The sequence below is a fragment of the Natrix helvetica genome, assembly GCF_964273705.1.
Source record: "Natrix helvetica genome assembly, chromosome: 1".
In the NCBI taxonomy this organism is placed as follows: domain Eukaryota; kingdom Metazoa; phylum Chordata; class Lepidosauria; order Squamata; family Natricidae; genus Natrix; species Natrix helvetica.
Genome location: NC_138548.1, coordinates 118,447,195 through 118,471,425, shown reverse-complemented (window position 1 = coordinate 118,471,425; position 24,231 = coordinate 118,447,195). Strand labels below are relative to the sequence as shown.

General features: G+C 39.1%; 1 protein-coding gene across 1 annotated transcript; it reads right to left on the bottom strand.

The window, feature by feature from the left end:
* Positions 1 to 955: 955 nt before the first annotated feature.
* LOC309382948 (acyl-CoA (8-3)-desaturase-like) lies at positions 956 to 24,231 on the bottom strand. The gene is made up of 12 exons (XM_081934938.1): positions 23,988 to 24,231; positions 21,206 to 21,316; positions 19,621 to 19,818; positions 19,047 to 19,148; positions 15,638 to 15,766; positions 14,228 to 14,288; positions 12,196 to 12,269; positions 10,989 to 11,086; positions 9,866 to 9,962; positions 3,484 to 3,563; positions 3,238 to 3,363; positions 956 to 1,273 (listed from the first exon to the last, which is right to left on the bottom strand). Exons 1-12 carry the CDS (start codon positions 24,228 to 24,230, stop codon positions 1,162 to 1,164), a joined length of 1,431 nt encoding a protein of 476 aa, XP_081791064.1. The 5' UTR covers position 24,231; the 3' UTR covers positions 956 to 1,161.

Sequence of the window (24,231 nt, the reverse complement as noted above, 5' to 3'; positions counted from 1 at the left end):
AGTTATTCGAAAGATAATGGAGAGCGCTGAAATGAGCAAATTGACATTTGAAATTAGAGAACAAGAAGACGAGCAATTTTATAAGATATGGGATTTGTTTTATCAGTGGCTGGAAAAAAGAACCTGGACATGAAAAATGTTTTACTTATATTTTAATTGAAGGAGAAAAGTGAGAATACAATAATGTTAAATAGACTAATAATGATACAATGTTTTAATTGAAAGAGAAAAGCAAAAATATAATAATGTTGTTAGACTAATAATAATACAATGAAACACTGACACATATATGAATAATTTAGAATTTTTTGTTATAAAATGAAGGACAAAGATAATAAATGAACTAATGTACATTTGATAGAAGATTGGTAATATATAACTCTAAGTGCATACTATAAAGATATCCTGTTGAAAGTAGTGATAGATATATAAACATAAACACTTGGTAAATTCTTTTATACTGTAAAAATATTTAAAATGAGACAATGATTGCATAAAGGTACGCTGTTGTTAAGCAGACAACCAAGAATGTAAGAGAATTAAGCTTATTGCAAAGAAAGAAATATTAATTGTAATTGAACATATCCTGTACAATGAAAGTGAGGTTCTTGTTTATATTGGAGGGAAAAACTGTGATTGTATGTGTAATCGAAAATACAGATGCAAAACACTTCTAACCAAACGACATGCTGTATGTAATGGATGAAAATTTTTTAATGTTGTCTTATATGTTTAAAAATAAAAAAATGTGAAAAAAGTAAACAATATGGAATCTCCAAATGATGAAAACAAAATAGAAGAAATATGGATTGATTTCTTAGCTGCTTTTTGTATCCGCTGATGCAATTTAATCTCATATCATAATCCAGAATCCACTGCAATAGCCATTAAGTTTATTTTCACAACCAGTGCAAAACAGAGGACATATGTAAAAATAAGAAACAAAGCAATTCAATGAAAAGTATTAAGAAACTTTATTTATTTATGATACATCCAAGACCCAAAAGCAAGAAAGGGGATGGGTGTTGCTTGCAATGCGAATACTCATTAGGAAACATGACAAAAGTTGAGTTGAGGCCAAAAGGCTCTCCAGCATTCTGTTTCATTCACAAATTACTCTAGGTTTTCTATGCCTGAAGCCTCTCAAGATCCATCTCAGATCTATCTTGTCTCTTCACCCTTCTTCCCTTGTTGAATGTAGATTTTAGGATTTTGTGTTTTCTGTTCAAGATGATATGCTTGGAACCAGATTTCACCCGCAACCTTCAAGGAACTGAAAATAACAGAAAGTAAGTTTCTCTTCCTTGCCATGAGAGTTAAGTCCTACTTAGAAAAAGCCTGCCTCTGATTCAAGCAGAAAAGTGAATTCAAGTGCAGTAAATTGAGGACAGAAAGAGTAGCACAAAAATCTCTCTGAGTGATAATTATACTTTTAGGTATTTGACATGTCTTGACAGTATGCTTTATATTAGGGATAAAATCCAGGAGGTTCTGGAGAACCGGTAGTGGAAATTTTGAGTAGTTTGGAGAACCAGAAAGTACTGTCTCTGGCTGACCCCAGAGTGGGGTGGGAATGGAGATTTTGCAATATCTTTCCCCTGCCATGCCCACCAAGCCATGCCCACAGAACCGGTATTAAAAAAAATTGAATTTCACCACTGCTTTATATGGACTTATATAAAGTCTACATTAAGTAGTACTTTATCTAAGCACTCAAATTTCATAGTCATGATGACAGTAACGTGCGGTGAGGTTTATGACTGGTGAGGCACTGACACAGTGCTGAGTTTCAAATATTTTTAGACTTGTGGACTTCAACTCCCAGAATTCCACAGCCGGGCATGCTCAGTTCCAATTTAAAGCGACAGCATTTGTTTTTCTCCTTTGCTCCTTCTTTCTTTTTCTTTTTCTTCTCCTTCCCCTCCTTCCTCCCTCTCTCCCTTCCTCCCCCTCTCTCAAACACACACACACACACACACACACACACACACACAGAAGTTGGATTGGACTATCTCTCCTACCACTTCCCTCTCTCACTCACTCTCAAACAAACCCCCACACACATAAAAGTTGGATTGGATATCTTTTCCAGTGGCTTGAAAGCAGCTCCTCTGCCATCCCCCCCCCATTCAATACAATACAATACAATACAATACAATACAATACAATACAATACAATACAATACAATACAATAGAGAGTTGGAAGGGACCTTGGAGGTCTTCTAGTCCAACCCCCTGCCTAGGCAGGAAACCCTATACCGTTCCATACAAATTGCTATCCAACATCTTCTTAAAGACTTCCAGAGTTGGGGCATTCACAACTTCTGGAGGCAAGCTGTTCCACTGATTAATTGTTCTAACTGTCAGGAAGTTTCTCCTCAGTTCTAAGTTGCTTCTCTCCTTGATTAGTTTCCACCCATTGCTTCTTGTTCTGTCCTCAGGTGTCTTGGAGAAGCTGCCCCTGCTGCCTTTCCCAAACACCTCCACAATTGCAAATGCAGCCTGCTGTCTGGGTGGGAAATGCCTGGAACACAATAAAGCCCACCCACCACCTCCTGCTGGCAGGCTGGGGTGAGAGGAGAGGCAGAGAAGCCGGAGGGGAGCCGAGCCTTCCAAAAGAAAGAGGCTGGGGGGAAGTGTGTGTACTACAGCATGGCTCTTTGCCTGGCTTCCTGCCTCCTCCTGTGGTCTCCTCAGTGCTCGCTTGTGCTCTCCCTCCCCAAGTGTAGTTTGATTGCAGGTGGAGCCACGTTGCCTTTTCAAACTTGTAATCAGTGAAGCTGGGCTAGATTTTTATATAGTTTTATCCAGCTGTGTGTGTGAGAGAGAGAGAAATGAATGGGGGCCTGGGGAAGAAGTCACTACACTTGGGGAGGGAGAGCACCAGTGAGGTTAAGCAGAGTCATCCACGGTGAGGCAGCAACTAGCTCAGCTTTTTACTTTTACTTTTTTTTCATGCTATGCCTCACTTGCCTCACCTGACTGCACGTCACTCCATGATGATAGGGAGAAGGCAGAGTCTGCCTATCTTTAGGAGGCATCTGGGAGTGTAATTTTCATGCAAGCAATATGGAAATAGTTTGCCATTGCCTTGATGTTAACTGATAACTAATTATTTAATACTAAATAATTTTATAAAAGATCCATGTGATAGAACACATGCTTAAGGACTAAGCATGTGTTGAATGTTTCCTAGATCCCCAACTCCTCTTCTGGCCTGATAGTCTGATACTTACTACACAATGTCAGCAAAGCCAGTGAAGAGAGGTTTTGACTGATATTCAATACCATGTTTAGCACACATGGATTTCACCAAAGGAGTCACCTTCCAAAAGTTGTGGCGAGGCATCGTAGGGAAGAGACTATAGGCAGAAAGGAAGGCAAAGAAGTTGTGATACTTTACTATCTTTTTGCCTTATTCAAACTATGAAGCAGTTTCTCACTCATAGCTTAAAATCTTATTGCCCTAAATCAGTACTCACTGGTGCTCAATTTGAAGATTCAGGTGCCCCGTTACCCAGTCATTGAAAAAAGATTGATTCACATTGCACGTTGACTGAACCTGGGAGAAGAGAGAAATGTAGATTTTAGTCCAGACATGCTGTGAATGAAGGAAGATCAAGCAAATATCCACAATATATATTTATATTTGTCCATGATTTATATTTATATTCATGTTGGTTGGTTTGGACGTATTGGTATATAACTAGTATTTCTAGACAAATATATTGAGTTTTGGAAACCTTAAATTATATTACCCTAATAGTAGAGTTTAAATACTCATTTGTTATCAAATCTGATAGTCACCAGAGTACAGTTTTGAAAATATGGAGAATTAAAATATAATTCTAGTGATATAATTATTTTTCATTTTGTGAAACATTTCTTTTCAATAGTTACTTTCAAATCTTCCCCTTTCTTATTCCAGACTGAACCAAGTTGTCTGGAATGATTTGAACTCACAGGCCTCCTTTTCTAAAAAGAATGTCCTGGGACAGTTGACATCATGGTGAGAACGGCTGGAAAATAGCGAGGCTCTGCTGAGCCGCATGAAATCCAACCAGTAAATGCTGATGGGAGACCTTATAGCTATCCTGGAGGGACAGTGAAGGAAGGAAAGGCTCTTTGCTGACCTTGAGAAACTTACAATTTCCTCATTGGGTGCAAAGCAAGTTCTCCCGAACGACAGCAGGGACAACTGCCATTTTTGGGCAGTCACGAAGGTGGGGCAGCTGGGATAGTAAAATTTGTGCAGGAGTGATATTGAAAAAGAACAGTGTGGTGGCTGTGTGAGGAAATTTGTGGTTTTTTAAAACTTCTGTCAGAAATGCCCCTTTCTAGAAAAGATTGATCAACAGTGGGGCTGAAAAAGAAGGGGGTAGTTTTGTCAAGCCTCCACCCCCTGAAACAGTGGCGGATAAGCACAGAGCTGAAAGAGATCCAAAATAAGATATATTGTTTGATTATTTGGATACTATAAATGCCAAAAGAAGAAAAGCAGAGTGTCCATATAAGGATTTAATAAACTCTTATTTGGATTAAAATTTGGTTCCAGAACTGAAAAAGAATATGGTGTAAACAAAGGAAACTAAGGAAGAGAAGTAGAAGAGAAACAGTGCAACAGCGACATCTTCTGGCCAGAGCAAAACCCAGAAGGGGAAGTGTGAAAAAGTAGAGAGAAGAAAGTGTGGATTAGAAATTAATCCTGAACAGTATATTGGAAACAGTGTTGCAAGACTATCATAAGAATTAGATAAATTGCCTGCACCTGGAATTTGTTTACCGAAAAAATTAAGAGAAAGAGAGTGGAAATAGTGTAAGCTGTAAACACTGTAGCTCTTTGATTGGATATAGACACTAGTAGCTGTATAATTGAGCAACTGGAATTGGGGAATAATAGAAATTGCTTAAAAGATAAAGGAAGTATTCAACAGCAATAGGATATATATATTGATTTTTTTTTTGCATTTGACAATATAATACATTATCCAAAATTATAAATAATCTTATTTTTAGACTCCTTAGCGCCAGACTACGGGTCACCACCATCCACGGTCCCCTTCATGTTGGCTCAGGAAAGAGCTGGAGCAGCTGTCTCTGGATGCAGAGAGGGAAGAGTTCCAGAGCCGTGCGTCAGGAGAGCCCTCTGCAGTGCAGGAGAACTGGATCTCTTCCCTCCCTGCACCCACCAGCTGCTGCTGCTGCTCTCCATTCCCCTCCTTCCTTTTTTTCCCCAAAAAAAATTTATTGGTTTTTACACATATATGGGGAAGGGTAAATAGGTATAGAAAAATTTTTGGCAGCTCCCACACCGATGTTCGTAACCCATCCAGCACTCACAGTTTTTACAATCTTAAAAACAAAATACAAAGATAAGCAGAAAACAAGATCTTACTCTGTAATGTTAACCATGTGTTCATTCATTTTCCTTTGTCACTTCTAGGGTATCACCAATTGCTATTTATTTCAAATATTTTTATTTTTGCGATCTGAGCCTTTTCGATATTGCTTCTTCCTCCCTGTCCCCAGAGGAGCCTTCAGCCCCCCCCCTTCTTGTCCTGCACCATGCTGCTCCTGCCACCACCCTCACTATGTTCGTCCTCTAGGAGGAGAGAATTTTTTTTAATAAAGGCTTCTGCCTCCTGTACTGTATTGATTTTAATCCTATTTCCCTCCCAGAAGATCAACATTCCTTCTGGCAGTAACCCTTTAGACCAGACTCCTTTATTATATAATTTCTTTGCTAAAGGGAAATACTTCCTCCTTCTCTCTCTTATCTTTTTTGGAATCTGCTTAAGAATGGTGATTTCTTCATCTTTATACTTCAATGGTCTCTCCCTTTGGATCCCAAGTACCTCATCCCTTGTGGTCCTCCTGAGAAATTTAACATGTACCTCCCTTGGAACGTTATGGCTTCTAGCATATGCTGAATTTATTCTATAGACTAGATCCATATCCCACCACAATTGATTTTTGTCTTTCTTAATATAGTCTGCTAATATTGAACTCATAATATCCTTAAGGTCTTCATTTTCTGTCTCTGGTAGGTTCTGGAATCTAAGAAAAAAGGACATTCTTTCAAATTCTATTTTTGCAAAAAAAGTTTTCCAAGTCTACATTTCCCTTCCATTGTTTTAATCTCTTCCCCCAGTCCAGCCGCTTCCTCCTCTAACACCAAAATCTTTTGTTTATTCTCTGCAATATGGTGTTTAACATCTCTGAGTTCTTCTCTGAGCTCTGTCATTTCTTTTTTCAAATCATTCTGTCCCCTCATCAGTTCTTGAAACATTTGAGTAACAGATAGTTCTTTTGGTCCCTCTCCAGTCCCCTCCCGCTGTAACAATGATGTAATCTTTGTCTGTTGCATACTGGGACTTGAAGAGGCAGATGTGGGGGCTGAGAGTGACTTGCCCGTCGGTGGCTTTTTTGGCCCCATTTATTTAAAGTTCAGAGATGTCAATCTTTTTCCAAGAAAATGGCGTCTGAGGATTGCGCAGCTGTGCCGGTCTCCAAAGTACAAAACAAAGCCGAAAGCGGCTGTTCACAGTTCACAGTTCCAAGGCACGAAGCAAACCAGATGTAAAGTATCTAATAAGCAAAGTTCAGTAGAACCACATTTCGGGAGGGGGTCTCGGTTTCCCTCCGGGAGCGTAGTAAGGCTGAGGGTGGTTTCGAAGGGCAGACTTCATTTATGATTAAACAAACAAAGAAGGGGGGGCCATCTTAGCTCCTCTTTCCACTGGGAGAAAGAAAGCAGAAAGCTCCATCCAGGTTTTTAAAGGGAAAAGGCTCCACAGTCATTCCTGGCAATCATGATAAAGATCTTTAACCATTGGCTAGCTCAAGTGACAGCTCAGCCTTTGTTGTCTCTCTTTTAAGGGAGATCGTTCAAATGCCGCTTATTCCAAGGGGGGGGTTAGAAAAGAGAAACACCCCCCTCGAATCTCCACTCAAATAGGATGAGCACAAAACTTACAGGAGTCTGCTGCTTTCCCTTTGATCGATCAGAGAGTTCAGGATGGATTCCCCCAACACCAGGATCCTGCTGCACTTCTCCAATTACATTTTCCCCTCCGGGTCCATTCGGCAAAGAGGCGGGCAGCGCAGTGCTGTCCCTCACCCCCCTTCGCTCCCCGGCCCCTAGGCAAGGCTGAAAAGCACCCCCGCTGGCTGCCACCTTTTGGGGGGCTTCAGCAAGGGAAACCCCTTCAGGGCCCCCTGTGCTCCTTACGGAGCTGGCCGGGGAGACAAGCGGCAGACAACACATCCGTTGCCTACAAGGACCGGAAGTCATCTCCCATTCCCCTCCTTCCTGAGCCAACATGAAGGGGACAGCGGCTTGCACCGACCTGAGTCTGTTGCTGAGGAGTCTTCTGCGCAGCGTGGCTCCCCTGACCTGCATACCCAGTTACTCACCTCATTGTGCAATGACGACAGTGGGAGGAGAATTATTCCCCGCTCCGCCTTGATCCTGGCCCAGGAGGGTATTCTGCTTGTGCGCGCACACAAGAGATGAGCAGCTAACAATCTCCCCCTGGGATCACAGTGGAACTAAGTAGAGCCGGCTCAGTGGAGCCAGGCCTGTGCTGGAGAGAGCGGGGGAAAGCAATGTCAGGTGGAGACTCGGCTGCTGCCTCTGCCTCTCCTAGAGCCATTGCCCTTCTCACTGCCCAACCCTCCCCCTTTCATGCAGTTCAACCCCGGCGAAGGCATGTGCCCTGTAGGAGCTCCTAGGCTGGAACAGTCACTGAAAAACACCTGCATGGGAAGCCGGCCAGACTGGCTTGCTAGGAAGCCCATCAGTCTTCTGGCAAATCTAATTCTGCCATGCGGGGAACCCAAGCCACTCCTTCCTTTCGGGACGGCTTCTCGCTAGCTTCTCCATGGGAGGCTTCTCTGCAATCACTGTGAAAAGGTTGGTCAATTTCCAAAGCGGTCGCAACCCACAGGTTGCTCCTTCCTTTTGGGTCAGCTTCTCACCAGACTCTCTGCATGGGAGGCTGGCCAGACTGGCATGCTGGAAAGCCGGTCAGTTTTCTGGCAAATCTAATTCCGCCATGTAGGGAACCCAAGCCGCTCCTTCCTATTGGGCCAGGTTCTCACCAGCTTCTCCGCGGGAGGCTCCTTGGCACCCACTGTGAAAAGGTTGGTCGACCCCCAAAGGGGTCGCAACCCACAGGTTGCTCCTTCCCTTTGGGCCAGCTTCTCGCCAGCGGCTCTGCGGGAGGCTCCTCAGCGACCCCTGTAAAAAGGTTGTTCAACCCCCAAAGAGGTCGCAACCCACAGGTTGAGAACCGCTGCTGTAGATTCATACAAAATGAGTGGAATTTTAAAGGAGGTGGGTGTACTTTTCAAAATGTAATGGACATGATGCAGAAAAGTTTTAAGGAGACTATGGGAAAAATGGAAAATTCCATACAAGGGTTAATGAGCGAAGATCAAGTTGCCCAAGAAAAATGAGGAGCTAACAAAAGAAAGGGAAAAGCCAATAAAAGAAATGAAAAAGGGGGGCAATAAAGAGGAGATAATAATAAAAATAAAAGTGGTGGATGAATTAAAACAGGGGAGAAATATATTAGGAAAGTTGAATGAAATGATTGAAAGGAAGAAAATGGCTGGGATAGAAAGATTAGAAGTTAGGCAATGGAAAAGGGTGGAGATGGCAGGAATATTTAGACCAAACATCCAAGAAGTAGATATAGATAAAATTAGAGATGTAAGGGAGGAATATGGGAGGCAGCCCCCCCCCAAAAAAAAACATAACAATTAAATTATCGAGGTGGGCAAAAGATAATGGTGGGATTATTTTTTTCCTTCTCTTTATTGCCTGTTTGGACTTGCCTTGCCTTTTCCTTTCTTTTCTTTAAGGCATAGCAATTATAAAGTTGAAGCGGGCAATGAAGTGATGAAGGGATGATTTTCTTCTCTGTTGTTATTTTTGAGTTACTCTTCCCTATATCTCCCTCTATTTTCTTTTTTCTTTTTATTTCCTTTTTTTCTTTTCTGACATAGGATATACTTAATCTTATGTGTTATTAACTGCTAGATAAGAGAGACAGAAGTTAGAAAAGAAGAGATATTAAAAGATGAAGTATTAAAGAGAAGAGTTGTTAAAGTACATAATGCCAAGTATTACTGTTATTGTATCACTATGTTATTACAATATTACTATTATGTGGTAATAGTGGAGATAAATGTGACAGCAAAGATGAATATTATGATTGTTTAAATGTGATTGCACCCAGACAACCCACTATTTAATAAAAATTGGATTGAATAAATAAAATAAATAAAACTTGGCCGGAGGGGAGAATATCCTGATCTGGATGAAAACCAGATGCTGGGAATGGAAAATTTTCCTGCACTGGCCAGTTTCTCTTTCAGTTACTACTATTATCTTAAAATGAGCCCAAAGAATATTTGTTCTACTCATCTCATTTCCATTTTTATAAAGTCCAAACAAAAGCAAGGTCAATCATAATCTATAAGAAAAGGCATAGCATTTCTAAACACACTTCAAACTTTTCTATGATAGGAAAAGCACGGTAAAAGAATTAAAAAAAGATAAAAATAACTTCCAAAAAAGAATTCAGTTTTCACATGTGCAAATTATAATTGATTATTATGGATCTGTGAATTATTGTCAATCAATCAATCTTTATTGATTAGCACTTGGGCCATATCAAAGAACTAAGTTCCAGAGAAAAAAACTACAGTTTCAAATGAGATTAAAATAAACCACAATTTAAAATATAAACAGAGTAGAGTGCAATAATTAAATTATAGTCATATAATGAAATTACGCAGACAAGCTAAATTTTAATCATATTCAGCCATAAATTTTATCTCTCAGATCTCTCTTACCTGTGTAGAGAACCAATCCATGTTTTTATCATGATTGATGGGCATAGGAAGATGATTCGTCTGTGTTATCCATGTAAATATAATACTTTCAAGAACACTGAGAGAAAGAAATGAGGCAAAGTCAGGCAAATTAGGCAAAATGAAACTATATCTACACAAACAAGCCTTTAAGTAGAATAGTGGGACAAATTTATTCGTTTGTTTGTTAGGCTTAGAATGCAAGTCATTTACTAGACCTAATGATGACTTTCTATGGAAATCAATACATTTCTAACACTCCTCCAGTGACAATGAGTCAGATTCAAACCAAAGACCAGGACCCCCAATCTTTCTGAGTTAGTGGACAAATTTGGAAGGTTGACCAGATACCATGGAAACTGATCCCAAATGGAGACTACAGAGTGGCTTGGCTTTATCCCAGATAGCTATTATAATGGCAGTGGTAGAATTGAAGCCCACACATATGGAATTTAGGAGAAGGATAATCTAGAGCCAGGATGGCAGAACTATGGCATGTGTGCCACAGATGGCAGGCGGAGCCATTTGTCAGGGTATGGGAGGCGTTGCCCTGTCAGCTGGACAGTGTGCTTGCGCATGCTGGCCAGCTGAGTTCAGCCTTTTTTAAAGCCATTTTTTGCCCTCCCCAGGCTCCAGACGCTTTATAGAAGCCTGGGGAGGGCGAAAAGAGCCTCTCCGTCCTACCCCTCAGACGCCCTCCAGAGGCTTCAGGAGCTTCCCTCTGAAGTACAAAAAACAGGCCCTATGGGCAAATAGGAAGTTCAGGAACGGACTTCCGGTTTTCTCCTAGGGTCAGTTTAAGCCCTGCGGAGGCTTCAGGGACTTTCAAGAAGCCTCTAGAGGACTGAAAACCACCCTATGTGCAAACCGGAAGTGAGGGGAGCACCTCACCTGCGCGCATGCACATTGGGGGGGTCGCATGTTGCATTATGGGTGAGGCACACCCGCGCACAACGCCCCTACGTTTCCCCACCCCACCCACTAATGGCACTTGAGCCAAAAAAGGTTCACCATCGCTGATCTAGAGAATCTAGATCTAGAGAATAGTCAGGGTCTGGGAAGGGATAGTGAAACCAAAGAAAATAGTACATATGATGAACAGTACTTCAAAAGAAGGAGGTATCCCAAAAGACCCTTGAATCCCAATATGGGGTTGAAGGCAATAAAGAATCGGATAAAATATGCCAAAGACCATGCCATTTCCTGTAGAAGAAAAGAGAAGGAATGGAGATTAGAATAGCATCTTTCCTTGCCCCAAGCAGACACCCTACATGGCATCTTAATGAGATCCAGATGTATATCTTCTGGAAACTCTGGTCTGTTACTGCCCATTTTGACAGAACCAGTTCTACCCTGGGTTCTCTTTTAATGGATTGACAGATTTACCTGACTGAAAAGAGCCATAGAAAAATTCACTAGACAAGATTGCATATGCTTGGTTTTCTTTAAAGTACAATATTTTGAGGTCACATCATTCCAGAAAGTGATAGAGATGGAGAGAAGTTTCTTTGCATGTTGTTATTAGGGTTTTTTTTAGTTAATCAGGGAAGACAAACTTTTTATGTAGTGATTATCAATACAAGAGACCAGGTGTGTTTTAAGCACCAGTGTTGCTGTGCATGTGGACCTCTTTGAGTTCATAAAAACATTATTTTCAATAACTGACATGTTTATGTGATATCAGGTGAGAATGTAGAGATTTTATTAGCTTTGATTAACTCATAAAATTTCAGACATTTTTAATTAGAGCACTTGACAATAGTATATGGCAAATTCCCATTTTAAGCAAGGCTGGAAAAGTCTTGTCTCCCATCTTCTATATTACAAAAAAATAAGTCCAAACCTATTTCTAATCCCTCTAGATATTTTTCTTTAAAAGATGAACCATAACTTTATAGTTGTATTCAAGCCACCATAAATATTTTTTTAATCAAAGCCCTCATAATCACTACTTGAGAAAACTAGATTGTAATTCTTGTACATTCTTAGTTCAATCATTATCCAGTTGCCTCTAAAGTTTCCCCAACATGCCTTCTGTATGTTTGTTTTCCCAGGAAAAAATTGAATGCCTTCTTCATAAAAGGCCTTTTGATAGCCAGCAATAGTTCATCTGGAAGCATTTTGGAATTGGGTGACATTGACTTTCCCATTAACAATAGCCCCATGCAAATTTCTATAAGCTCCTAAAATGGTTTAGTCTTTTCAAATCCTCTTAAAGAAATAAAATTCTAAACCTAGAAACATACCATGGGGGGAAGGGTGTCTCAGTATTGTATTATTTAATATTTGGTATGGATTATTTGTGTACTCACCCTCCAGAGCTTGCGTTGGAAGATAAAGTACAATGAGTAAACTTGAAAAGCAGGCGCTATAATCAGTGGCAATGCTGCAGAACGAAACAAGATGCATATAACCATTAACTGTCCTTTCTATACATAAAAGAAGCAACAACCACATTCCTCAAATGTTCTGTATTTACCATTTTATTTAACAATTATAATTGTACTTGAGAATCTCATCATCAAAAATAAATCAACTCCAAAACTTGTATGTGGCAGAGACGGCCTGAATTGTGCCACTCAAACTATTTGTGCTGGCTCCATTAGAACCAATTGACTAAAATACACTTGAATGAGCTAAAGGAAGCTCTGTAATTCCTTCTGATAAGTGGACAATGTTATCTTACTCTATTCAGATTTATTTAGAGGAAAGCCCTGGTAAATCCAATGAGACCAGCTTTCAAGTGTTTATATATTCATTCATAAGAGACATCTTGTAAAACTGCCCATCTCGTAAAATACAACTCTGGGTGATTTGTAACAATATAAAAACTAGAGACAGGGCAAGCTACTAGTATATATAAAGAGAGCAAACCCCACTACTTTCTTGCACCGATGATGTTACCTAATTGGGTAATGAAACATCTGCAAGGAGCACCAAGGACCCCACAGTTCCACCCCAGCTACAAATATTATCTTCTATTGGAATCAACTGAATAAAAGGCATTTTCCCTTCAAAAGAGGGGAGGGATTAATAGTCCAGAGGAAAAGAAGCATAGAGGCACAACAAGGAAAGTTGCAAATACTTTATTTGTTGGCCAATGGCAGAGAAGAAAAGGACAAGATATTCCAGAGACAGGAATTAAGGGAGAACAGTGTTTGTAAGAAGAAAACATTATTATATAATAGTACCACAGAATATGATATTGTAATAGAATATATTAATTGTAATCATTATAATAATTGTAATTAATATAACAATATAGAAATAGTAATAGAATAAAATACAAAGTAGAGGCAATAGAAGACATACTTACACTTGTAAGTTACACATTTTGCTTTTATATCTTGGGTTTTTTTCAAAATAAAATATCTCCCTAACCCTTATAGGAAGGTTTTTTTTAACTTCTTCAGACTCCAACACATTACTAGTTCTTGAGACTCAGACTCAACACTTAATCTAATTGGAGAGAGGTTTTTTTTAAAAAAACTTATGATAGAGGTTCCCTCTGAACTGCTGTAAGGAGCTAGTGTTGGTGCCCACCAGCTTGACTGGCTTCAATAAAGGAAGGACCAAGTCATGGAGTTCATGAGATTCAATGGTTATTACCTTGGATGGCAGTGTGGTAGCTTCTGAAGGACATCTGAAGGAAGACCAGTGGATATCCTTGGTTGGTTATTGTGAGAATGGACTGCTGAACTTGATGGGCCAAGGGTTAGATCCAGCAGGCACCATTTATGATCTTATGAATAAAGCAGTTTCAAAAAGAAAAACAACTGCTGGTGAAGAGGTTGGACTATATTCTCCATTATGTTCCTCTCTCTCTTCCATGGCAATTTTCTTCCACTGTAATTTGATTTATGGATGCTCCTCAGTTGTGTCTATAGAGCATCAAATAATTGAGCAGTTGCATGAGAAAGTGCAATACCCTCTCCAGCTTGTCGTGTCTCTCTTTGCACTGTTTAGGCATAGTCTGTTTCTGAAGGTATGGACTGAGAATCAGGATGCCTCCCTCCACCTTAAATATGTATATTAAACTCATGGGAATCTGTGTGTTCTCAGAAAGGAAAGATTTCCTCCTCATTCTCTGCAATGTTCTGTAGTTGCTACTACTGCTCTTCTTCTTCCCTCCTCCTCTTTATGTTATCATGATCATTTATCTTAATAAGAGTTGTCATTAATCTAAACTGTGCTGGGGATTATGTAGAATGCATATATATAATCTGCCCATGAGCTCATGGTTGAAAAGATAAGAGTCCAAAGATGATGTGAAAATGGTTTTTTTGACAGAAGAAAAAGTTCATTTGGAGTTTAACAGGAGGTAGGGGGAGAAAAGATACTCACTGAAGAAAAAATACTTGTGCTGATAGTTATAAGGCATGTATTTCTTTTTCTGCAAACCCAACTGTAAAAGAAAGGCATGAAAAAAGCAAATAACTTTCAATAGGTAATTATAACTTAAGGCTCCATTTATATTACATCCTTTTCATCTGCTCTGTGAAATAAATTCTCAGGCAGGAAAAAAGCAAAAAAAAAAAGTGAGATGTACATAGCTGTCACAATAATAAATTGTAATTGTGGTAGTTAGAATAGATTGCAGTCTTTATTTTGAAATATTCCAGGTGCAGAAACACATGGCAGAGCGAGATAGCTTGTAAAATTAAGCCCTGCAATAGAAATACAGAAAGAACAAACTTAGATTTCTTAGTCAGGAAAGGAAGCTGTCCCTTTTGGTAGCAGAAACACTAGATAAACTTTTACTAATCTTTCCATTAGTAGAAGGCCCCAAAGGAAAGCATTACTGATGGACGTGGATCTGATGGGTTCAAAGTGTTCCATTGTCCCAATATCAGCTCTTCAGCCACACCATCCTATAGCCACCAAAATAAATATCCCAAACAAGTCACTGAGATAATTCACACAATAGTAAATCCAATCCATAACATTAACCAGAGAAAGAGCAAAAGGGAACAAACAAAGAGATGCTTAAGCTCCATACCACCCTCCATCTTTTAATCTATCCTATTCCTATCCGAGCTGCCAGGATTTTTGGACAGGAAGACAATCTGCTACTTTGCTTCCCTAACTCACCTTCTTGGGATTGCGCTCACATGGCCATAAAAACTTGCTGCTTTCCTCAGAATCCTTTTGTACATGATTGTTCAGTCAATCCCGTGAGATAATTCCCTCAATAATCCAGTTCATAATATTCAACTATAGCTATAAGCTACCATAGGAGAACCAGTTTTAAGGCATCAGGCTAGAAACTGCAAGATTGTGAGTTCTAGTCTCTCCTTGGACAATGCCACCCAGCCTTAGAAAGCAGGGGTCCATTATCAGTGGTGGGATTCAAACTTTTTTACTACCAGTTCTGTGGATATGGCTTTGTGGGCATGGCAGGGGAAAGGATACTGCAAAATCCCCATTCCCTCCCCACTCTAAAACTTCTGCTACCAGTTCTCCAGAACCTGTCAGAACTTGCTGGATACCACCTTTGGTCCATATAGAGAAATACACTTTTGTTATGGCCACCTTGGGTGAACATTTTGTCCAACCCTACTAATCTACTATCTCAGTGAGATCTGTCTTATCAAACGCTGCTAATAAATATAAATAATAAACCCAGTAGACTGTGTTCAACTCTAACAAATTGACAATGAAATGGCTTAACAGTTGCTGTTCTGAATGCTGATCTGAAAGGAGAATGGCCAGGGTTCAGTAAAATCTGTTGTCATCTAAGCAGTTGCTTCTTACCTCCAAAGAAAGAGTTTCCCCTAATGACAAAATAAAGGGATGAAATGAAACATCTGGGTCCTTCTCGAAACAGTTGGGTTTAGCATGATGCTGGGAATGGTGCAAAGACCACCAATTAGCTGAAAGCCCCTGTAGAGGAAGAGGGAAAGAAAGCATTCAGGCTCTTGTAAAAGATTGCTTGACTCTTTAGTGCTCTGCTTTGAAGAGGTAATACAGGGGAGATTCCATTGAACCTTTGAATTGGATTTTCAAATAAGTTTGAGATGCTGAATCAGCTGACTTTGAATTATCTTGGAGAGGTTCAAAACAGTTTGAAGATTAAGTGCACTTTCTAGCTTTGAAGAATCTCAAGCATTCATTGCATATGTGGACAAAACTGGGAGGAATTTTGAGTACTGTAATAAGTTCCCTGATATTAACATGAGTAGGTGGCAAATGAGTTTTATCACCTTTCAAAACCCTGCCTGTCAAAGCACTGGAAGAGGTGCTGTTCTGCTATTTATGTATTTAGAGAGATTCACCTGTGGGGAGAAACAGAAAACAAAATAGAGACCTACATCTATTCTGCTCTGTCTCTCTTTTAATGAGTCTTGCTTTTTCTTGCTTCCATACCATTTTATTCTTAATTTTTCTTCAATTCACCTGTAGTATAGTCCCTATTAGCTTTGGGTCCAGTATTTTCCTTCCTTTGTCACTGGCATTTAATCAGGCTTATTGATCAGGGAATTTTATCACTGGCATTTAATTAGACAAAAGCAGGTGAAAATAACACCTGATATGCTCATCTAATTTCACTGATAATGTTGATACAAAGATTTTAATAGCAGTGCTAGGAAATAGATTATAGCAAAATGATACCATTTGTTATTAAGAATGTTCAAGCAGGATAAAAAACTAGGCATGCATTAGATGATATAGGATTTACTGTAGATATAATAGACTTAAAATAAAGGTCAACTTGTAATCTCATTATTAGATGTTGAAAAGCTTTTGATAAAATACACAAGCAATTCATGTTCATTATGTGTCTGTCTGTCTGTCTGTCTGTCTGTCTGTCTGTCTGTCTACCTTTATGGCTGTGTGTGTATGTTCCAGCATAACTCTGGAATGCCTTTAGCAATTTCAACCAAACTTAATATACAGATGACTTTCTGTCTGGAAAGTAAGACACCCCAACACCCCCTCAGTGTGTGTGTGTGTGTTTCTGTGTGTGTATTCCAGCATCACTCTTATTTATTTATTTGATTTGATTTGATTTCTAGACCACCCCCTCTCCCCGAAGGGACACTCTGGAACGCCTGAGCTGCTAAAATGAAAAGGAATGAATTATATCTATAGTGTCAAATCACAGTACTTTTGAAAGTGGTAGTGTGCATTTCGGATTCAAGTTCTGTTAAGATACAGTCTGTTGTGCCTTAAAATGGCATCTACTGTACAGCACAGTGCAGTTGCCATGGTAACAACTTCACAGTACTCCATAAGGGGGCTTCCTCTTGTAAGGGGTATTGGTTGTAAATAAATACCCAGGGAACTCCGGGTTATCAGCTAGTGTTAAATAGATTTGAAAATCCCTTGGAATTCATAAAATGGATTAAGAATATTATATTTACTATTAAAGTAAAATTTAATGACATTTTCTCCCACTTTTCCATAATTTAGAGAAACTAGACATGGATGTCCAGTTTCACCCTTGCTTTTTAAAGTCAGCATTAATTAACTTCAATCAATATTTAATAATCAATGTAATTACTGATATTTAATGATTTTTGGTTTGTGTTATTAGACAACAGAGAAATATCTATGGAGTACTACATAACTCAGTTGAATACAAATGCCCACATTCTTTTGTTTATTTCGAAACCTCATACTGTTGCTTTAGTACTGATGCAAAATAACAGATATTCTATTGTCCAAATCAGATTTGATTATAATGGGTAAAAATTGGGTTACCCATCACTAAATATCAATTCCATATTTGCACTGAAACCATTAAATATTTGACATGTATGTATGTATGTATGTATGTATGTATGTATGTATGTATGTACACCAAAGGATACAACATGTAATATAAATAAAATTGTTTGAGGGGTGTTTCTTCAGAGATCACTACTGTATACATCAAAATGTTTTAAATACTGAAAGCTAATAATTAGAGTAAATTTTCCAAATTAGGCAGCCTTGGAATATACCTATACAGCACTTTTGGTTGGATGGACAGTATTAGGATCCAAATATACAAAACTCTGGTACCTCTGAAAACAATTACATTAGTTATAAACTTACGGAAAGGAATGTCTACTTTTAAAGCACTGTTTTTTCCATGCCATATTGACCCTATGGTCCACACTAAATTGGCACTGGACAAGAGTTAATGGAATTCAAGGACAGCTGGACTTGGACTGCTTGTGGAGACATAACTTCAGGATGATTCCTCTCTTGACTCTGCCTCCCCCAACTCTGCCTCTCTTTCTCATATAGAAACATTCTTCAGTCTTTAAAAAAAGTAGTCACAATAGCACACAACCTGCTTTTTCTAGTTAAATTTGATTGGAATGTTTTCTGTTTTACTTCACTATGACTGCTCTATAGACTCTTTGTTGGACAACTAAGAGACGGTGCTACTCTTTTTTCATTCTTATTATTGCTGCCTTAAAACAGTAGAAGAGGACTATTTCAACATTTATATCAGAATTCTATAGAACTCTTTCATTCTACGTACTCATCCAAACTTTGCAGTGTTGATCAGAGATGGCATTCTGCTAGTTTGCCCCCATTTGGGCGAAGCAGTAGCAGGAGGCTCCGTCCACCTGCCCAGACATCATCACAGACACTCTGCGCATGCACAGAGGTTCTCCACATATGCAGACATGCCGCGCACAAGCGCACACTCCCAGTTCAAAACCAGTAGCAGAGGTAAGAGGATCTCGTGCCTGGTGTTGATACCCTCAAAGGTATCTACTATGTTATTTTCATTTTATTCTGTACCCCAAATGAAACGGTTATAGACATTTTGATGCTTTCCCATTCGAGTCAAAAACACAACTTTCTAGAATTTATTTAACATGATCTTGATCTCAGATCTCCTATATGAATCAAGTCTTGCCACCTTCGGATCTTAAATTGGGATTGGCTTTTGGTTAATTTGCGCATTCATCTTGTTTATTATAAGTGAAATTCCACTCTTGGTCTGCAGTTAATAATGATAGACAAACAAGTGGTATGATTTAACATAAGAAAACTCTCTGTGTTCTTTGAGAGGGAATGCGAAAATGAGAAGCCCATGTGGCACCTCTTTTATAAATAACACAACACATTTGATATTTATTTTTTCATGTATATTTGTAATATTCCATATTCTTTCCCTTCAATTCCGCAGAACATTCTAAGAATAATATACCTTACTTACCTTTAAATGGCACATTACAAATTCATGAAAATGGTGGTTCCATTTTGGATTACTGAAGACTGAAAGATGTCCCAAATCATGTTGTAGCCAGCCTGCTTGAGACTAAAAGAAAAGGGTGATTCGCCACAGAAGGACTACCTTTTGTGTCACTCCTACAACTTATATCCAATGGTAATAGCTATGCAAGAACTGCTGGGATAGATAAAATAAAGATTCTTACTGTCCTTCAGAATGGGAGGGTTGAGATATAAGATGACATGGCATCATAGAACATAGAATTTAAAAGGACCTTGCAGGTCTTCTAAGATAAATGGCTGCCAAGTCTCTTCCTTTCTACAGAATCATCTGTTGGGCAAAGCAGAAGCAGCTTTTTATCTAACTGAATTGCTTAGTCTCCTTCAACCCTTATTCCTCCAAGTAATTGAATGCAACCTTCTGAAGGCGCATGACAATTGAATATGTGTTATTTTCTTTATAAAGAAATTATTTTAATTTGGTTGAAAGACACTCTGCTGTAGGAAGCCAAACTAGCGGAAAATGCAATTTTACCTAAAAATAAAGGCAAGAATATTACCTGAGCAAAGGTCATCAACACTGTGGCAATAAGAAAAGATGTCATAGATAGTCCAAAATACCACAAAACAAACCAGCCAGCAGCATCCAGTAGTAAAATATGCAGAAGCATCAGGAAAAAGAACAATAGGTTTGGCTTGAAGAGTCCCATCTTTTTAACAGTGGACAGCAATTCCCGAAAATCTTCTATTAATAATTGCTATGGGGAAAAATTCAGAAAATTTGCAGGAGTTTTCACTTTATGGATACAACATAGCTAGCCAGTGGCATCAACAGTTAACATCAAGAACTCTTGGTGGAATTGGCCTCCAAATATCCTTTTCCTTCCAAACTTTTAATACTCTTTCAAAAACATTAAAAGTGGAAGAAAACAAATGAAAAATGGTTGCATAAATAAACTATTTTTCTACTTAGTGACTGCTAGACAACTTAGAGCTCATGTTTGGGACGCTAGAAATCAATGCCATCTGAATTTAATAATCTTGGCAAAAAGCACTAATGGGGAAACAGAAAGAGGGGGGAGGGAGGGAGAGATATATGATTTCATGGTATAGCTTGGTATAGTTTGGTAATGTACATACTAATCTATGGTTGAAGAATTACTAGTTTAAACTAACCACTGACTGTTGTGTTATTCAGTACTATTTTTATTTCTATATTTATTGTAAACTATTGGCACCTTACATTCATTTATAGAATATATTTGTACTATATATCAATTTCATTAATGTTTACTTAAATGTAGTATTTTATTACATTTTTAAAATAGGTAATTAATATTGTGAATTAATATTAATTATTATTTCTGATTAAATACTTATGGAACTAAATGGGGCTCTGTTTACCTACTTTAATCACTTTATAAGCTGCCCACTCAATAACTTTCAGCAGGTTACATCATTAGAAGCCTATTGGCCTGAAGTCCCACCACAGGACACTCCCAAGCATGATCAATGCTATTTGAGGGTTCTACCCACGCAAAAATCATCTGATGGGACATAAAATGAGGTTGCTCTACATCTGGAGGATGAAAAGGATAAAACTGAGTACATTCACTCTACATTGGACACTAACTGGATATGTCTTGTTGAGATGACAGAAGCGTCATCATGGGGGGAGGGGTTGTTTGGACTCAATTTGAATCTGTGGAGCCTAAAGAAGCAAACAGGGTTATCTCCATGTTGCTCTCACTGTGGATTAGAGTCTTGCTTGCTTAGTGGAAGCAGACAGGGAGATGAGAGGAGGCCAAGCGTGAGTGATAGTGAAGACATCCTTCCGATATATTTGGGAAGAATCAAGTGCGGCTTCAGGGCAATGAGGTGGAAAGTGGAAGGGAATGAAATGGCAGATATTAAGATCACTTCATAATTTAAAGTCGGCTGAAGGAAATGGACTTTTACTGTTTTTATAAATGCCAAGAGACAATGCAGAAAGATTGAGGAGCACCTTATAAAATCTCTTCTGTTGACCTTAATAGCAGATCAGTTTTAATGACAAAAGTGATCTTTGAGTCAACCCAATAATAATTAAGGGTTTGCAGTTTAACACCATAAGACACTACCTCAATTTTCTGTCTCCAAACTTACATTTTTACTGGGTTCAAAGCTGGGCTGATCAGGTGCCAATTCCCCAATCAAAAGTGATGCCATGTGCTTCCTTACTAGGGTCTTGTCAAGGTGAAAGGCTGTAAAAGGATCCTAAAGCCACAACATAAAGAAAAAAGGGAAAAATATTGTAATAAAGAACCAATTTAAAGTCAACCTGGAAGAAACATGTTTAGGCTGAGTGGTTATATTTGATTCTTATCTTTCTTCTCTCCAATTCAAAGCATGACAGACATAATTCCCAGGAGGTGCTTTACCGAAGATATTGAAACACTTGCAATATTTCAGAAATTAGCTCTGAAGGGTTATGATTAATTCTAAACTATAATTATTAGAAAATGATTTTGGCTTCAAGTAAAATCTGGAGCAATAGATGACAGGTGGAACTGGAACAAACTTTGTTAATCTTAGATATTTCATTGCTAAGCCAAGGATCTTCATCAGTCAGAGTAAAAATCAGGCAGATAATCATTGGAATGTACCAACTCTTGCCACACCCATTTCATTTGAATCCTGACTATCTAAGTCTCAGATTAACATGGCAGATTAACAAATTTTGTTCCAGTTCCATAATTCAACCTTTAGTCACTTTTGGCCTGGATAATTAAACCTTCATTGACATATATATTGCAACTCATTTCAGGGAGAAACACCTGAAATTGATGTGGCAAGAGTTGATACGTTCCAACGACTCTCTGACTTTGCCTAACTACCGGTAATTTTTACTCTGACTGATGAAGTTGCTTGGATGACCAACGGAATATCTCAGATTAACAAAGTTTGGTCCAGTTGCCATGATTCAACCTTTAGACACCTCCATTTTTAAAAAATTCTTTCTCTTTTTTATTTTTCTGAGTTTCATTTGTATTTGATTTTACTAGTATTCTGAAAATACTTTTCAAAAAATATTTTAAAAATTAAAAAGTAAGTAAAAGGTAACAGTAAAAATAGGCTAATGTGCTTTGAAAGTGGGTTATAGTGATTGAGTGCAGTTTTATTTTTTAAATGACAATAAAATTATTATTTTTTTCTTCTGTTCAGTCATGTCCAATTCTCAGGGACTGTTGGACATTTTTTCTTGGCAAGGTTTTTCAGAAGTGACTTGCCATTCCTTCCTTCCTAGGGTTGAAATAAACTGACTAGCCTAAGATCATCCAGTCAGTACATGCACAAGGCAGCACTTGAATTCACAATCTCCCAATATCTAGCCTGATGCCACAATCACTACATCAAACTGGCTCCATGACAATTTTTGTGATTAGTTGAGAAGTCATGTCCAACCCATTGCGACCCCATGGACACATAACTTATATCTTATCTTTTTATTTTCTAAATCCAGGTTGTTGTTGTTTGTGTGAGAGAGAGAAGGGGTGGTGTTTTGTTTTCTGAGCTCCTACTTGCAGTCCATATTAACAGAGGCCAGATACTGGTTTTCCCAACTGACTGAAAAGGTGTATAAGTATGTGCATCTTCAAATAATCATGTGATATAGATCCAGTTTCTCTCTTGGCAAAAGGGAAGACAGATAGAATAGTATTGCATGACTGAACTACTGGCTCCTTGTTAAAGTTGTGTATGATTAATTGAAAAATTACAAATTGATTATTTGGCCAGCAGGTCTTCGGGTCTCTGCCGTGCATGCAGGGAACACATGTGTGCATGCGCAGGGGTTGGGGTATGTCCGTGGGGGAGATGCTTGCATTGCATTTGGGGGGCTTAAACGGTGCCCTCATACCCTTTTTTGCCTTCCAGATTGGTGCAGGAGGCCTTCCAAGGCCAAAACAGAGCACAGAGGGGGTGCATGTGGTCCACCAACCCCATTTTGGGCGTGGGATGTCTCCTACACCAATCTTTCCCTCAATCAGTGGTTCCATTCTCACCCAACACTTGCTTCCTCCACATTAAGCCTGTTTACTCAGTCCCACTTAAGACTTTTCTTCTCTAGGCTCAACAGTTCAGTTTAACAATTCCTTCAACAACCACCCCACTCTCTGTTTGTGGCTCCTGTTCCAACTGTTTTGGAATTTTGTTAAAGTGTAGCTCCACAAACTGAGCAAAGAGCAGAATAAATGGAATGCTTTGTAAATAACTGAGAAAGCCAAATACTAGCAAAAAGAAAGTCAATATCTGCTTCATGTAGTATAGTGAGACTTTTGAAAAGTGTTCAGAAAAATGGGAATCTCGTCGTCCTCATGAGAAACTTACATACAAGTCAGGAAGCCACAATACAGGCAAAACATGGCAAAACAGACTGACTCCAGGTTAGCAAAAGGGTACAAGGCTGTGTACTTGACCCTTATATTCAATTTATATGCTGAATATATATGAAGGGCAACTGGTTTTAACATTGGAGGAAGAAACATCAACAGCCTGTATTATGCTGATAGCCCTACCCTGAAGCTGAATATACAGAAAATCTGCAGGTTTTCATGATGAAAGTCAAGGAGCAGAGTGAAAAATGGGATTGAAATTAAATATATGAAGAAGACCAAACTAATTATAACCACGTACAATGACATTGGCAATGAAGAGACTGAAAATGGCAAATAGAATCAACCCTGAACGGTAAAGGAACAAGCAATCAATAAATCTGACTAGCACTCAGTAGAGCTACTACAGAAACCTTGGAAAAGATATTTAAGTGCCGTGCCCAGAGCTACAAATATTAGAATTGCGTAAACTATGGTATTCCCTGTGACACTTTACGGGAGCGAAAGAAACTGGCCACCCGAGTCCTCGCCTGGTCAGCTGCCCCGCGCCTTACCGTGGCATCCTGCCCTGCGTACGAGCTGATAGTCCGAGAGCCCCCCGGGTGCCTCCTGTGGAACCGGCTGATGTCATAGACTTTCCTGTCAATCACCAGCCAGCGCTCCCGTGACGAGTCTTCCTGGCCAGTGCGCCGCCCGATCTCTTCCCAGGTAAACCACCGCGAAGGGCCGGACTGATCGGCCGCAGGATCAGCCTCCCTCCTCCGCCTGATCCCGGTTTCTCCTTGCTGGGAAGCCATC